At 37.1% G+C, this 17,800-nt stretch overlaps 1 protein-coding gene across 5 annotated transcripts in view; it reads left to right on the top strand.

Moving 5' to 3' along the window:
• The first annotated feature begins 6,637 nt into the window (after nt 1-6,637).
• The window catches only part of LOC119782784 (LIM domain only protein 7-like), a 31,424-nt gene continuing 20,261 nt past the window's right edge, over nt 6,638-17,800 (top strand). For 4 of the 5 annotated variants that reach the window (XM_038283932.1, XM_038283931.1, XM_038283933.1 and 1 more), the window contains exons 1-9: nt 6,638-6,762; nt 6,933-7,035; nt 10,056-10,126; nt 10,408-10,477; nt 12,950-13,056; nt 13,439-13,469; nt 14,553-14,666; nt 14,766-14,931; nt 15,493-15,643. In XM_038283932.1, the coding sequence (XP_038139860.1) occupies nt 6,967-7,035; nt 10,056-10,126; nt 10,408-10,477; nt 12,950-13,056; nt 13,439-13,469; nt 14,553-14,666; nt 14,766-14,931; nt 15,493-15,643 (779 nt within the window). In that variant the 5' untranslated portion in view covers nt 6,638-6,762; nt 6,933-6,966. Of the gene's footprint in view, nt 6,763-6,932; nt 7,036-10,055; nt 10,127-10,407; nt 10,478-12,949; nt 13,057-13,438; nt 13,470-14,552; nt 14,667-14,765; nt 14,932-15,299; nt 15,387-15,492; nt 15,644-17,800 lie in introns of those variants that run through there. The other variant, XM_038283934.1, reaches the window with a different exon arrangement.

Genomic DNA, 17,800 nt, shown 5'->3' with positions numbered 1-17,800 from the left:
CGCAGCTTGAAAGACACCGTGGGTGAATTGGAGACATCATGCTCTACATGCACCGACGACATCACTACGCTACAGGCTAAGGTGGAGCAGCTGTCTGCAGACGTGAAAAGGCTGGACAATAAATGTGATGACCTGGAAGCAAGATCCCGCCGCAACAACTTGCAGCTGATAGGAATTCCAGAGGATTTCTCCATCTCATCTACAGCTGTTTCAAATTTGCTTAAAGAGGCTTTTAAGTTGGAGAAGGAGCCCTTGGTGGACCGTGCCCATCGTACTCCCCAACCGAGACCGAAACCTGAAGAGCGACCTCGTCCTATTGTTGTTTGTTTGCACTATCATTCGGACTGTCTGGACATACTGGGTCGGGCTAGGTGCCAGCAGCGGATCATGCTTGGGGACACACGCTTCTCCGTTTTCCCTGACTACACGCCGAAGATGGCCCGGGCCCGCGCCGCCTTCAATGATGTCCGCCGTCAGCTTCGAATGATCCCGGGGATCCGGTTCAGACTGTTATATCCAGCGCGACTCCGGGTTACACATAATGGTACGGGGAAAGTATTTAATTCACCAGAAGAGGCCGGCGCTTTCATCAGCTTGCTCAAGTCACGTGAGAGCATTGCAATAGCACAGAACTCTGAATAACCTGCTACCTTTACAGACTGTTATTACTTTCTTTACTTTAATGAGGTTAGGTTTTCTTTTTGTCATCAACATTTGTTAGTTCGTTATTTTCTGGACTCAACCAGATGTGTCAAAGTGTTAAATGTTGCTAAGTTTGCTGGAGCTCAAGCTCAAACTGCAGCTTATTTGTCACTACGTTGCTAAGCATCCATACTAAGGATTCGACTCCTTGTGGAGTCTGCACTGGGTTTTCCATCGTTTGGGGATGGGGTCATTGTAAGTGCAGCCAGGAGGGGGGTGGTGGACGGGTGGTTGTTCACTTTGTTAGGATTGTTGTTTTTTCCCTTGGTTTTTTTTTTTTTTTTTTTTTTTTTCTCGTTCCTCCCTTCTGGTGATGTGGGGCGGTGCTCCCCATTCAGTTCTTTTGTTTCTTCATTCACGATAGACCCAAAACATGTCTACTAATGACAATACTGTGAATATCCCACAAATAGGCTCTTTTGTGAGATTTTTGAGCTGGAATATTAAAGGTATGGGCAGCCCAATTAAGAGATCAAGGATTTTTGCACACTTGAAACGTCTTAAACCTGACCTAGTGTTTTTACAGGAAACCCATATGCGCACTAAAGATCAGTTCAGGCTAAAATGTCCTTGGGTCTATGATGTATTTCATTCACATTTCAACTCTAAAGCCAGAGTTGCCATCTTAGTTGGTAAATCAATTCAGTTTTCAGTTTCTAAAATTATATCAGATAAAAATGGCAGATACTTAATTGTCGCTGGTACCTTATTTCATGTCCCAATTCTTTTAGTGAACATTTATGCCCCTAACTTTGATGATCCAAATTTTATGAATAAGCTATTTGAATGTCTTCCCTCTTTAGATAATAATCTCCTTATAGTAGGGGGAGATATGAATTGCGTCATCGATCCCAAGTTGGATCGCTCTAACCCGCGCAGCTTGGTCCCCTCATTAATGTCTAGATCACTTTCTGACTTCATGTCAAAAAATGGTTGCATTGATCCCTGGAGATTTTACAATCCCCAAGACAAGAAATTTTCTTTCTTTTCCCACTTGCATCAATCTTTCTCTCGTATAGACTACTTTTTTCTTGACACTAAACTAATTCCAAATGTTCTATCTGTTGATTATCACCCCATTGTCATTTCTGATCATGCCCCTCTTTCATTAGATCTTAAGTTTACTTGTCAACATCGCTATATCACACCTTGGAGATTTAATCCTCTACTGCTTTTAGATGAAAAGTTTAACACATTTATCGCAGCCCAAATTGATGATTATGTTACAATAAATCAGAATGACAGCGATCCAATTTCATATTCTTTACTTTGGGAATCACTAAAAGCATTCTTACGAGGACAAATTATCTCATACTCCGCCCATTTGAATAAGACGCGCAAGGCAAAATTGTTAGAACTTAGTGCTAATATTACTATTCTGGATCAGAAAATTGCTGTTTCTCCTTCACCAACTTTACTTAAACAGCGGGTAGATTTACAGACCGAATTTGATCTTATCACCACCAATGATGCAGAGCGACTTCTCCTACGGTCTCACTCTACTTATTATGAACATGGTGATAAGTCTAGCCGACTTCTCGCTCATCAGCTTCGTCGTCGAGCAGCTTCGCATATGATCCCCCAGATAATGGACTCGTCAGGTACTTTGCATCAGGATCCCACTACTATTAATTCGGTTTTTGAGGCATATTACTCATTGTTATTTGAATCTGAATCCCCAACTGATTCAACTGAAATGACTCAGTTTCTTGACAGTCTCGAATTTCCTGAGATAAACCCAAATGTTGCCAAGGAACTCGATTCGCCTTTAACCTTGGAGGAGATTGTGGCTGCCATGAAAAGCATGCAAAGCAACAAAGCTCCCGGTCCAGATGGATTTCCTGTTGAATTTTTTAAAAAATTCCAGGACAAGTTGTTTCCATTATTGTATGCAGTATATAAGGAGTCATTACAGCAGGGCAGTCTCCCCAATACTTTAACTCAAGCCTCGATTACTCTCCTCTTGAAGAAAGATAAGGATCCAGACCTTTGCAGCTCATACAGACCTCTCTCCTTGATAAATGTTGATGCCAAGATTCTTGCTAAAGCTCTAGCGCGTCGTCTAGAAAGTGTAGTACCTACTATTGTTTCACATGAGCAAACAGGATTTGTTAAGGGGAGGCAATTATTTTTTAATATCCGTACTCTCTTGAATATTATTTACTCTAAGACCAACACTGAAATTCCTGAGGTCGTGATCTCTGTCGACGCTGAGAAAGCGTTTGACAGAGTTGAATGGGATTACTTATTTGCAGTTTTAAGAAAGTTTGGACTGGGCGATGCATTCGTTTCTTGGATACATCTCTTTTATATTTCTCCTCATGCTAGTGTCTCCTCTAATGGCATTCAATCCAGTTTTTTTAAACTTTTCCGCGGCACTAGACAGGGATGCCCGTTATCTCCCCTCTTGTTTGCACTGGCCATCGAGCCTTTGTCAATCTTTCTTAGGACCTCCAATAATTTTACTGGAATTTCCCGATTAGGCACAGAATTCAAACTATCGCTTTATGCTGATGATTTATTGCTTTATGTCTCAAATCCTTCTCTTTCCATACCGTCAATCCTGTCTGCTTTCCAGAGATTTGGATCTTTTTCTGGTTACAAAGTAAACATCGCTAAAAGCGAATGCTATCCTATTAATGATCCTGCTTTAAAGCTTTCACAATCGGACATTCCGTTCAAGCTGAGCTCTTCTGGTTTCAAGTATCTGGGCATTAATGTAACAAGATCATTAAGCTCTCTTTTCACTGCTAATTTTCTGCCTTTAATTTCTAAAATCAAATTGGACCTCCAAAGATGGAATAGTTTACCACTCTCACTTATAGGTAGAATCAATGCAATTAAAATGAATGTTTTACCAAAATTTCTTTTCTTGTTTAATTGTCTCCCACTTTTTCTCCCAAAGCATTTTTTTAGGACGCTTGACCAAGTTATTACTGGCTTTCTATGGCGTGGAAATCAACCTAGAATCCGCAAATCCACACTTTACAGATGCAGGTTTGGTGGCGGATTGTCGCTTCCAAATTTCCAGCTGTATTACTGGGCAGCCCACATCCATAAAATTTCATTTTGGTTTCGATCTGTGGACTTCCCATGGTGCAACTTGGAGGCACAATCGTGCTCCCCTTCCTCACTAGTTGCTTTTCTCACTTCCCCTATTACATCCAATCCATCTGGCTTTGTAAATAACCCAGTTGTTCGATCTGTTTTAAAAATTTGGTACCAGTTTAGGAAGCACTTCAAATTTCACTCTGCATCTACGCTTGCCCCTTTAATGAAGAATCATTTGTTTCAACCAGCACTCACTGATCCGACCTTTTCATTATGGAGTAATAAAGGGCTGACATGTTTTAGCAATTTTTACAAGGAAGGTATTTTTCGCAGTTTCACAGACCTTTCATCAGAATTTCAACTCCCCCCCTCTCATTTATTCCGGTACTTTCAGGTTAGGCATTGCGCTAAAGCTTTATTTCCCAGTTTTCCTTCCAGGCCGCTGAACTTGCACTGGGAGATGTTTCTGAGCTGGGATCCTCTTCAGAGTTCATATATATCTAAAGTCTACCATGAAATTTTATCTTTTGATTCTTCGACCATTACCGGGGTCAAAGCGGCTTGGGAGATTGAACTGGGTCTAAATTTGGGTGAGGACTGGTGGAATAATGCTCTTAAGAAAATTCACACAAGTTCAATCTGTGCTAGACTTTCTCTCATACAATTTAAAGTTCTCTTTAGGGTTCATTTCTCTAAAACTCGTCTGTCTAAATTCTTTCCCTCTGTCTCTGACAATTGTGACAAATGTCATGCATCTTCCTGCAATTTAACTCATATGTTTTTTTCCTGTCCATCACTCCACAGTTATTGGCTAACCTACTTTGATACAATGTCAAAAATACTCTCAGTAGTTATCAAACCTTCTCCCCATGTTGCTATATTTGGGCTTCCTGATGACTACAAACAGTTCACTTCTAACCAGTTGGATATTCTAGCATTTACTTCCTTACTGGCAAGACGGCGTCTACTTTTTCATTGGAAGTTAACAGTTCCACCTTCTAGTGGCCAGTGGCTTAAAGACACCATGTCTTTTCTAAAATTGGAAAAGATAAGATACTCATTGAAAGGCAACCCTGCTAAATTCTATATCTTATGGGGCCCTATCATGAGATTCTTTCATTCTCTTCAGTCCCCCTTTCCTAGATTAGATTAGGTAATGCACCCTACCCCACACCCACCCTCCATTTTTTATTTATTTATTTTTTTATTTTTTTTTGTTTCTTTATTTTTTTTTATTTTATTTATTTATTAATCTTTTTTTTTATATATACATTGTACTCTGTTCAGTTTTGTAAGGAAAAAAAAAAAACCCACAGGAGCTAAATTGTATGCCTTTCATTACGTTACTATCCATATATATGTATGTTCGATATGGCATACCATGTTGTTTACAGTTTAAATTTTGTCTGTAATGTCTCTCTTACTCCTAATAAAAAATATTAATACAAAAAAGATATTATTCAAAATATAACAGGGCCTGTATAGAATTCAAAGGCCATGTTAAAAAACACTGGTGTTTCTCAAACAATACCTTAGCCAATGGCGTAACTATCGTTAAGCAGAGACTGCAGTTGCTTAGGGGCCCCATCACTGACACATGGCTGACCCCCTACGCAATTTTGGACTAGGACATTTCTTTGCAGATGTAATAGTGCGAAAAATTCATCTTAAACCCACCTGATACTAAAATGACTTTATTTATACCTCAACACATGCCAGATTTCAACCTGATGGTGAGCCATTTAAACATAACACCAATTACAAAGCAGTGGTACTTTTAATTACTATGTTAATAACTGTGTATAGTTCATTAGACGGACGGTACAAAATACACTCATATAATATGTTTCAAACCGCAATAAAGATCTTACAAGAACAATGTGTTTGAGTATTTTATTTTTTACACTATGACTTGGCATTATGGGTAATCCAGAGCGTAGATTAAAACCATTACTGTTATGTACAAAGTGTTAGCAACGATGGATACCAAAAAGAGGTGCTTAAGCGGATTCCAGAAAAGAAAAAGGAAAGAAGAGTTGCTGGAAGAGCAGAAAGGACTTCCCAAAATAAACATGTTCTTTCAAAGAACCAAAGAGGGAAATGAGAACGTTGCTTCTGCAGTGAGTGAAGATTGCGACCAGGAGATGAATGGAAAGAGCGTGGGTGAGGAGGGGGGCTTTGAAGCTCAAGGTAGCCCAATAAGACTCATTTTACAGCAGAATATATTAAAGTATATCCATGTCTTGGGAAAGTAAAAAATGATGAAATGATGAAGTGTGTATGTATGGGGAACATTTGTGATTTAAGGCAGTACATATCATCTGCCTGAAAATGGTTTTGTTCTTAAGGATTAAGTAAGCACACTAAGGGATCAGTGCCTGCACCCCAGATGTGGACACCTTTATGGGTGAAGCAAAATGTGGCCTTTTGCACCCAGGAGAGGCAGCTTTGGAGATACTCTTACCCAGCATTGAAACCATTACAACCTGACCCTTAATCAGATTTCTTTTTCTTTGATTAATACATAGAAGTATTTATAGTACTTTTTTTTTCAATACTTACTAATTTTACTATCATGTAGCACCATCCAAGACAGATGAGAATGAACTAGTTAAAATTTTTGGGGTGTTTAATTATCAGATCTGTGCAATAAGAGATAATGTGTCTTTTTTATTTTACTAGGAGGAAATTCTTAAATAGGCCTGCTCAGAACAAACAATTAGGCTGAATCTCAAGTTTCAAATGAGGTTTTAAATCAGCTTACTCTCATAATCCTTGGAGTTATGCATCAACTGGCCGCTAGGGGGTCGCTAACCCTCTTCACTTCCTCTGTTAAACTTTGCTTGAAGTTTTCTGGTGGGCGGATACCTTCCTGTCAGCTGCACTTCATAAGTGAAACACGTTGATGGAAAGGCAGCAGCAGAAGTGTGGAGCGTGTCTCTAATAAACTGGACGTCAATTATCCGGAGAGCATCAAACAGCTCAAGGTAATCAGAGAGACGGCCTCAGGTAGTGGTTTATTTCTCATTAAATGTGAATTTTTTTTATTTTCCTATGCTGATTGTCCTTTTGCTCATGTCTGATGTCATTAATTGAACTAAGTTAAAATGCTTGCTGCAGGTCTGTGACTGCCGCGCTCCGTAACTAATGAAATGTTTCCCATTTTGCCCCTCAATTAGAGCTGCACCTTTTCCCCAAAGCTGAATATTAAAGATGGAGTGGCGGCAGCAGAGCAGCGTCAGCTGCGAGGACGCCTTCACAGAGGCTCAGCGCTGGATTCAGGTCTGTCTAATTACATCACATGGTGATTATCAACTGCTAAAATGCGTGTTTTTGTCCCCCCCATTCTCCCTCTTGCACATAAAGACAATATATGGGTTAAAACCAAACACAAACAAAAGTAAAATGTATAAAAGTTCACCTGTGCATCGTTTGTGATAACAAACCTCCCTATATATGACCTTTTAAGCACTATTGCATTTAACCAGGCGTCACTTTGCAAACTTATCTTAATGCAAAGCATGCTTTGATAAGACTTTAAAACAAGTCTGTCCCCTGGAAGAAAAAAAAACCTCCCTCACTTCTCAGATAAAAAATTATTTGAATGCAGCATTTAAATGACGAGATAATTTAGTTTAAACAGGAAAAATCAATATGCAACAGCTTGTCTTTATGCCCTGACAGGTTTTATTTTCACCTTATGTTTAAGAGGGATGAGGTAAGAGATCTCTGTCAGCTATTGTGGCATGCATGGTTGGCACGCCATGGTGGAGGATGTGGCTTTTACAGCAAAACATAACCCTGATATTTCAGCCTCACTTGTGACCAGTAATTCTGCAAGCTGTAATCCTCAAATCATTACCGATGTATACAACATCTGGATGCTGAATGTCAATCAACTGTAAATGGGACTGTTAATGTCACTTGTGTCTGAGTAGATCATTATGAGGATTTTGTCCAGAGCTCTCCTGGCAGGCAGCCCGTGCCAATTTTACTCCTATTTTCCTGCACTAACGGATGAATGGAGGGCGAACAATGATGAGCTGTGTGTGTTTTAGACTGGAGGGAAGCAAAGCGGATGGATTTTCAAGTGATAAATTGTGTCATGCATTCTTTCTTGTGCCAAATCATAATGTAAATGCGGTCTCACTAATACCCCGAGCTACAAGCTGCAAGATGAGCTTCCAGAATCTTTGGCTTTACTCTTTATGGTTTCAGCTATATGTGAATGTTTGCTCAGTGGCTGTTGGCCAATCGGATTGCACCAAACTGTTAAAAGAAAAAATTGTATCATTTGAAGCAGATCTGGTCTGGAACTGCCTATTTAATTGAGCTCTGTTAAACCCTCAATAATAAACTTTAATCGTCTCCATATTAAATTTTAATCTTCTTCTTAATAGTTGTTGTTTTTTGAAAACCTTAACTTTTTAAGGTTTAAAACTAATCTATTATGTTACCCTTTAACAATTCAATAGAGCTGATGGGTAAAATGAACAATAGTTTTGCAAGTTCTAAAGTGTTTTTTTGCATGCTCTTATTGAAATGTCAGATTAACATGCTTATGCAGACAATGCCCCTCAGTGGCACATTGTGTTTTTGCCACGTTAACCATGCACTGAACTGCTTTGTCTGACTGCTGGGAAACATTGAAGCTATACTCTAGGCCCGGTTCACTAAAAATGAATTTGGATTGTGGATTCCTGGGGGTACCAATTAGTGAGACGAGCAGCCTTTTGGGGGGCCCTCTGTTAAAGAGGCGGACTTTAATGGTTCCATTTTAATGTCCTCATTACGAAACCCACCCTTGCCCTGATCATCCCACTGTCCTCTGAAATCTTTCTTTTTTTTTTTCACAAAAAAATAATTTGAAAATGTTTGTGTTAATGATTAATTACAAAAATCTGAAAATAACATTTTGTTTCACAGATTTTTTCACCACTCTACACCTGTGGTTTGAATTACACAAAGCTCAGGAGTACCAAAGATGGTGTTTTTACATACAGCAACAACAAAAAAGATCTTAGTTTCCTAATATGATTTTATTATGGTGCTTAGTAGATTACATTATTAAGCATATGATTAGGTCTCTAAATTCCTGGTTCCTGGCTTGTTTTAGGACCGTGCACGATTATATGCATTATCTTGCTTAAATTTATAAACGTTTTGTGAGTAGTATGCAGTTTATGGCAAACTGTATGGAGACATTTTCAATGAAAATAATTATGTTGAGTTTTCCTGAATATAAAAAAATTACTTTTCAAAAGAAATGTGAGTTGAGTGTTTTTTGTTTTTTTTTTTACAAACCATGGTCAACAATATCTGTACAAATATAGTTACTAATTTAGTTACTAGAATCCATTTTTGTAATTTTGTACAGTTAAAATATATCTCTATATGCTGGATTTGAAGGAAGGGAATTAAAACTAACTTTTTGTTTCCTCACTGTTAACTCGCTCTAACCTTTTTGCATTTATAATATTTTATCTTCTAATTCTGAGGATTTGCATACTTTTTTCAGTACTTGGTAAAGTCTTCCTTTTAAACAGGGATCTGACTTATGTTAACCTTATGTTTTTAACCCTAGTAAATGGATGTGCTCTTACCAGCCTCATCACACAAAATGTTTTGCTTGCATTCTGGGGTTAATAGTGGATTATCCCAAAATAAATATCTTGGATAAAAAAAAAAAAAACCCTCTCCTTTTTGCACAATAAGTTGGCTGGATGTTCCTGTGGTGTTTTCACCATTTGGTTTAGATAAATAGAGTACATTTTCACAAGGAAGCCATGTATTAAGGTTCTTTTCTATGGAAACACATCCATGGATATATACCACCAGGTAGTTGAAATTTATCATTCTTGGCTGTGATCAGAGCCCTAACCCCTACAGAATGATTATTTCATATATTAGCCATAACCTACAGTAAGTGTATGTAAACCTCTGACCTGTAATAAAGTAGATTCTCATTATTTTTGCACTTAAGCAAACTGAAACAGTTGATAATCCCAGCTGAACTAAAGCATGGGTTGGAGTGTTAATGTCTCTTTCATTCAGTAAGTAAATGTTTTGTTGACCGTAGATGGAGCAGCACTCTTACCAAGTTTCCGTACTCTAGTAATTATCTCAACAAGTCATCCAGATGCCAATGGAGCTAAGTTGTATCTGGGGAAGAAAGAATTAAGATGATGAAATGGAGCAAAACATTTTATTACTATGCACATCAAACTACTATTTCAGGTTGTGTATGTGTTGTGAAGCAATTCATGATAGATTTAGGTGCCCTTTTTTTTTTTCCAAAATAGGAGGTAACTGGAAAATCCTTTGGCTGCAGTGATTTCCGTGTTGCCTTAGAAAATGGTGTGTTGCTTTGCGAGTAAGTAATGACACTCAAGGAGCTTATTGTAAACTATGTAAGGTATTCTGTTGTTTTACTAGACATAGTAGTTGTTCAAAACTCTTTTGTTTACAAGAACTAGCATAAAGTTTTCCTTGCATATTTAAGCTGCTAAGTCTTCTATACCATTAAATTTAAGTCTTTTTTTTTTAATGTAAGCTAAGTATTTATCACAAAGTAAAAGTCAGTTTCGTTTATACTTAACTTTTTGTTGTACCCTCCCTTAATGTTTTTCTCTCTGCTGATTTTTGTCTTCCAAGCTTAATCAACCAGTTAAAACCTGGAATCATCAGACGAGTAAACAGGCTATCCACTCCCATTGCTGGACTGGTAAGTATTAGACTTCATCCATCTGGTACAAATTTCACTTCGTTTTACTCAAAATATAACAAAGCACCTGCCAGCCAGGAAGTGTTGACACGTGTGGTTTTCCTGTTAAGGCACCCAGACAGGGTATGTGAATTTGAATGAAGCTTAAACTGTATTTTTGGGTCAATTGTAAACCTGATTATAAAGTTTTATTTAACATTTAATACAAATGAGGGTTTATACAAATTTTTTTAGTTTTCTTTTTTTGACTCCGGGCTGCGTTTCAGTGCCTCAATGCCAGTGTACTTTTCCAAACTGCCCAGAGCAAATGCATCGGGGTATCGATTTTTAACCCTCCTGACAGAGGCCAATGACCTGCCAGACCGTAACAAAGGATGCAGGAGAGGTGGTTGTGATGTAATCTGCTGTTATAACGAAGGTCTCAAAGTGTTGTTCACAGCTTAATGGACCATATTGATGGTCTGCACATTTAATCATTTTAATTGTAACATTATTGGTGATCTTCAAGACGGATGTCGATGCTTCATCATCTTTTAGATTGTTGATTTAAGCAGTGCAGACTAACTTCATAGAGATGTTTATCAGCTATAAGTCCACCACTAGCTATGATTTTTAATGATGTGAGGTACAAAACTGACACTCTATATTTATATGGCTGGATAAATCACTATATATGTAAAAGGTGAAAGCTGAACAGTCAAAGAGGTATACAAAGTATTGAAAGGTTTGCCTTACATGCCTCCTAGATATCTACAAGCAAATCATTTTATGATCATTTTATGATGATGGTGCATGGAAAGATGAAGCTTATTCGCAGATTATCCTTTGTGAACCTCAGGAATGCTCAAAACAAGTATAGATGGCAAAGCACCTGCAGGTGTAAAATGGATCACAAGGCCTGCCAACTAAAGCAGAACCTTGAAATCTGCTCTTGCTGCAACCAGCAAATGCAGGGGTGCTACTACCAGAGGAATATGTTCATGGTTATCTGTGCCAGTCAAAACATGAGCTGCTATATCCTGCACAGCTTTAACAATGGGCAGGAAAAAAAAAAAAAAATCAGCTTTGAGAATGGTTGACTTTTATTCATGGTCTCTCATGTCTCGCCATGAAACCATGTTTGGTGTGTTTTTGTTTTTTTTCTGCTTAACACAGCACCTGATGGGTGCATTATGTTTTAGTTTAGGGTAGACTGTGGCAAGTGTTGGCTGAGTAGACGAATTGTCCCTTCAACCGGGAAAAAAAAGTTTAAATAATTTTATTGAAAAGTTTTTGACATCTTAGCTGAAGGATATTACGTTGGGTCTTTTTTTTTTCTTTTCATATTACTGGATGTTTTTTACAACTGTTTTACAGGACGAAAAGTTATCCGTCACACTCATAGGTGCTTAGGTGGATTTCTGTATAAGGGGCAGGTGTCTGGGGTAGTTCTGGAGCTTTACCCAAATTACGATGGACATTAGAGTCTGACGTTACCTCCCCATCCCTCTTCGATTTTTATTGTGATGTGAAACAGTTAGTAGTCATGAGTATTATAAAGTAAGAACATTTTTACAACCTTTAAATCAAACCTGGAATCTTTTTGTTTCATTTAGGTGCAACTATATGGTTTGGACCTGTTGAAAGTAATATGAAATGGAATGTAGGGGCTATACATTCAAAATAGATGTATGCCAAAAAACAATCAAACGTATAACAAGTTATCACACCAGTATATTTATATGAATTCCAACAATTAAAAACATTTTATAAAAATGAAACATATTTTCATGTACAGGTTTACTTTTTGTACTTAAATTGTGCCTTTCTGGGGTTTATTTTATAAGAATGTGTTTAACCTCTAGAAAAAGTACACTATATTTTTTTGCATGTGAATCCCAGATTGTTAATTCTTCTTTGCCTTTTCTAAAAATCAGTCCTACCTGTCTTTATCCATGCTGGGTCAGATCCTGACATTTGAAAAAGGAGGAATGCAGTCAAGACCGCAGAATAAAGTGTTAGCCTCGCTGCTTGCAGTTAGCAACAACTGTAACGACAGATCCTGTCACCTCAGGGCGTAGCTTTGGTGTCGCCCAGAGCTCCCCTACACTTCTGTAGTGCAGAAGAGTACCTGCGCATGTACACATTTATCGAGAAATACATTCCCCCGAAAAAACGAAACCGCTTTACTCGTCATTAAAGATAAAATATTTATCTTGCACATCTAAAAGTATATATAAATTTTAATTTTTCTGTCTGCCACTAAGAGCAATAATTATACAAAAAATGTATGTAAAAAAAAATTTGCATTTAAGATGAAAACAAATAAAAAAACATAAAAAAAATCCTCTTTGAGGAACCTTGTGCTATCCGATTACTAATTGAAAAAATAGTCGACAGATAAATTGATTTGCAAAATCGATTGGAATAAACAATTGTATTTCATAGACTTCTTGTTTTAAAACTATATATATATATTTTTTATGTCTTCAGGATAATGTGACAGTTTTCCTTAAAGCCTGTGGAAAGCTCGGATTAAACGAGTCGCAGTTGTTTCATCCTGGTGATCTTCAGGATCTGTCCACTCGGGTGACACTCAGGTGAAGTTTTAAAAACATCAATGTCCTTTGGAAGTAATGCCCTCTCCTTTGTCCGACATTAATGTAATTATATATAGTCTAGATATGTCTATGGCAACACCCAGAACTTTCTGTAATGGATGTTTTACAACCAGTTTGCTCATAAGGGAACAGGACCACTAGTTTGCATCAATAGGACTTCAGCCATGTCCATATAATTTAATTCGTATAAGTTGATACCCTGTTATCTTTTAAACCTGATAAGTTGCTGATTAGCACTAGTTACAAATGAGAAGTATTGATACCTTGCAGGCAGCTTTTGTTTTTCTGACTGCAAAGCATCTTTAAGCATCTTGGAAGAGTCATGGTACAGGATGAAAATAAGTGTTTTGTTTTTTTCCAGGCGTGATGAAAGCCAGAGGAGACTCAAGAATGTAAGTGTATGTTCTCTGTATTCTTAATCTCAATGTATATAGGCCTTTTGCATGTTATGATCCTGATGAAGTGGATAGTCAGTAGTTCAGCAGTGCCTCTACACTCTAGACTAATTCTCGTGTGTCATGACAACTTTAAAGACAGAAAAATGTTTGCTTTTCAAACTAGTTTACCTAGTTTTGCATGCTATCGCTATGTCCAGAGATTAGGACTTCTACATATTTGGTGACACAATGGTAAGCTATAAAAGGTAATGTCTTCTGACTCTTGATTTGCCTGACGTTAGTTTTTGCCTTCTTAAAAATGAAGTCCCTCAAATTGCCTTGTCTTTGCCGATTGGCCGCCTGCTCCGCTGGTTGCATCGAGGTTGAAAATGAAATCACATGTGCCTCTGGGCCACCGTAATTTGGTCCGGCTTACTTGTAAACGCACAGCCTGCCAAATATTGAAAGTGCAATATCATTGCCATTACACATTCAGTGATAAAATGCCACACGGGACGGATAGGGAGATGGTAATTTAAGAAGGGGGATGCCATCCCCCCTCAACTAAAGTACTGGGAATAGTTATCCGGAAAGTCAAATTTTATCTTGCATAGTTTATATATGTCCTTTTTTGTTCCTTTGAAATTAGCATTATAGAGTCATGTTGTAAAATGGATATTCTAAAGATTTTCAAATACAGACCTGCTGTATTACAACCAAACAAAAAATATCCATACATGGTTATTTCATTTCATTATCTATATAGATCTGTGATAGCCCAGGCCCAATGCCTGTCATGAATGTTGTCGTTTTGCATACAGCATCAGATAGCATCAAAAAATTATAATAGCCAAATTTTTCTTAAACAACATGACAATTGTATAGAGGCTATTAAAATGTTTATCAGATTAAGTTAAACGGTTTTAACCTTTTTTTTTTTTTTTGTTAAAACCTTGAATTGTTGACAGAGAAATGTCTATTTGTACTAAGCTGTGTTTTGCTTTTTGCTTTTTTTTTGTCTGAATTGGCAAACTATTTAGCAGATGAAAATATCCCATTTGGCATGTGTACTTTATTTTCAAATGTTTGCAATTTTAGGTTCTTATTACAATCTATTGGCTGGGTCGCAAGGCTCAACTTGACACACTCTACAGTGGTCCTCAGCTTAATTTCAAGGCTTTTGAGGGGCTTTTAGGTTTGGCCTTGTCCAAGGTAAGCTGGCTGTTCAACCATGGTGTTTTTTATTTTATTTTTTCATTTTCAGTCCTGTTTTTGTTACTGATCCATATTAACCTTTCCTTTTAAAACCAGGCTCTTGAAGAGGGCACTAATGCATTTGTAAAAGATGGGAGTTACAAGGAGTGCTTGCACTCTGAGGGAGAGGAAAGTCTGCAAACAAGACAGACTTATAATAGAGGAAACTCTTTAGTTGGCTTTGACTGTGTGGACCCCAAAGCTGTCTGTCTACATGAAGAAGGTACATATTTGTACTATTAAATGTCCTTGTCAATAAACTGCTGTATAACTCTAACCACTAAAATATATATTGCGAGCTGTAAGAATGTATTTCTAGAGACTTTAAGCAGGACTATGGTCTTTTTGTAGCTATTGATGTTCTTTTTGATGCAAACTATGTTAATTTTATTTTTGTTGAATGTACTAGTATACTGCCAACATTTTTAATTTGATTAAAAAAGTATCCACAAGTGTTCAGTCATTTCATAACCCAGTTGCTGTTTGTTTAATTTGGTATTGGAAAAATATGTGCATGTGGCTGCCTCTGGCTGGATGCACGTCAGTGTTTCATTGTGACAAGTTCCACACTCTGGTGATAAATGTTTGTGTAATGGGAAGCAGTATAATGCCTTTATGGATGCACCCCAGAGGCTTTCTGAACACAGTCCTCATGCAAAGTTTTCTCTCTTCTTCTTGGTTGGGAGCCTGTTTTGTTTCACTTAAAAAAAAAATACATTTTCACTTGTTTTCTTAACTGTACTTTCTGTTTTTAAAACTTTACTGTTCATAAAATACCCCCCAGGTTTTGAAAGTGACGCAGAAGCAGAGCAGGTGTACAAGATGGACAGTACGAAGGTCTCAGCCCAGCAGAGCAAAGGACATGTCCAACCACCGCTTGGTAGAAAACAGGGACGGTCGGAAAAGGCAGCGGATCATACGAGCCAACTTCCAAGGTAACATCAATGTGTTTGCTGCTTTTAACAGAAAGTTCACACACTACTACAAACTTGCTTATCTCCAGCTGACCTTGCACCTGAGAACAGCTGCAGTTATTTACATTCCTCTGCACTGTCAGTGGTGCATTTGTTATTTTTTTTAGTGCGTATTTAAACAAACTGTGTATGCAGACATTTGGTCTTTTCAGAATTCCTTGGAAATTTGTTTTGTATTTTGTATCATTCAATTTCTATGGATGCCTGATATAACTGCATTAAAATTGGCTTATTTCTTGTTTTCTAGCATGCATGTCCTTTGCTAACAACTCATGCTTATTTATTTTCAAGTTGACTGTACTCGGAGGGGGGTTGTCCAAATAGTGTTTGTCTATATAATGGTGATGCAGCTAGGACTGTCCCAATACAATTTTCTATCAGAGATACGATACTGACATTGCAGCTCTAGACAACTGACGTATACAAATACTGACATTGACATTAATCATATTTGCTTTGACTAATTATGTAGAAGGTTAGGTTTTGAAAAAGTGGTATTACTAAAACGGAGAACAATAGGTATGAGAGCCACTGACCCATGTATTATTAACCAATGGGTTACAGAAACTTAAAATGGAAGCAGTCTTTCTATCAGCATGCAGATATCAGATTTTGGATATTGGCCAATATCTGGCAAATATCGTATCAATGTTAATATCTGATTGGGTTTTTCATAGAGGAAGCATGGGATAATGGTGGTGTTTAATTGAACCAGAGAAGTTTGGATTTTGTTTGCGCCATTGAAAGTGTAGGAAAGAAACTGACACATCAGTTAAATTTTTTATTTTTTATTATCCTTTTTGTTACATTTACAAAGTAGCAGAATTCCTTGGCCCTTTTCTTTCTTTTTTTTTTTTTCTTTTTAAGGATTCGGTACTGTTATTTTTGGATAATTGATAGTTGTTGTTTGCTTTTATATTGTGGATTAATCAGGGATCTTATGGAATGGGGGTTTCCGAAATCAAGCTTATTTGTTCTAGCTTTTCCTGCTTCTTGAAAGCAGTCTCAAATGTATTAAACATTTTAGATTTAGTAGCAATATAACAGATGGAGCTGGTGTTCATTATGTGGTTTATTACAAAATGCTGGCTAAAACTTAACCTTAACCCAAGCTGTTTTTTGTTTGTTCCCTCTAAATGTCAAAGCATCTGTGCCACAATGAAGTTTAAACGAGGCTGAACTTGGCTGCAAAGCAAAAACTTATATGGTCGTTGCACATGGGCTCTGTGAGGAAAGTTTTAATATTTTACAATTCTCATCCATTTCTGATGTTTACTTTTTTTTTTTTTTTTTTTTAAGATGCATTTTCTATTGTCCTTACAGACACTATTAACTATTTTGCATTTGAATGCCAGTTATAGTTGTATTGTTCCATAACTACACAGTCCTAATGGCTAAAAAAATACCAGAAAATTCAATTTTAGAAAGGATCTGACTGAAAAGAATAGATTCTTAATCTTGAGAACAAGTATTTGTGAGAATTGGCAGCAGAGACATTGATCTGAGATCTGTACTTATGGTCAATAGTCTAAATACGTTTTAAATCAAATTATTCAGTGATCAGCATAACAGTGGAGTAAAAAAAAAAAAAAAAAAAAAACTGTCAATCTTGTCAATTATTGAAAAACAAGTTTTTCAATAAAAGGTTTTTACACTTTGAGGTTTTTCAGTTGTATCCAAATTCTTATATTTTGCAAACCTGCAATGGAAACACTTTTGTCTTATGTGAGTCACTTGATCTGCCTGAGACCTTCCTGCCTTGTAAAAAGATGTAGTTGGAAGATGATGGCACAGCATATTTGATTTTTATGAGGAAATTGACTTTTTTTTTTTTTTTTTTTTTTTTTTTTTTTTTTACATTTGGTTTGTGATGATTGGCATGATCACAACTAGAGCTTTTGGCTGAAATAGGGATGCATCTCATGATACATACACTGCTGGTATGTTGTTTTTGGGAGTTGTTGTGTGGGGGGAAGGGGGAGACTGTGCAATTATATATTTTTTTTTTTTTTTTTTTTTTTTTTTTTTCATTTAATGGAAATAATGCAATGATAAATTTTATTTTCAAAATTGGCAGAATATCCACACAGTTTTGGGTGCATTTGTCACAGAAACACA

The sequence above is a fragment of the Cyprinodon tularosa genome, unplaced genomic scaffold (genome assembly GCF_016077235.1).
Source record: "Cyprinodon tularosa strain WSP-4 unplaced genomic scaffold, ASM1607723v1 ctg197, whole genome shotgun sequence".
In the NCBI taxonomy this organism is placed as follows: domain Eukaryota; kingdom Metazoa; phylum Chordata; class Actinopteri; order Cyprinodontiformes; family Cyprinodontidae; genus Cyprinodon; species Cyprinodon tularosa.
This window is presented reverse-complemented; position numbering and strand designations above follow the sequence as displayed.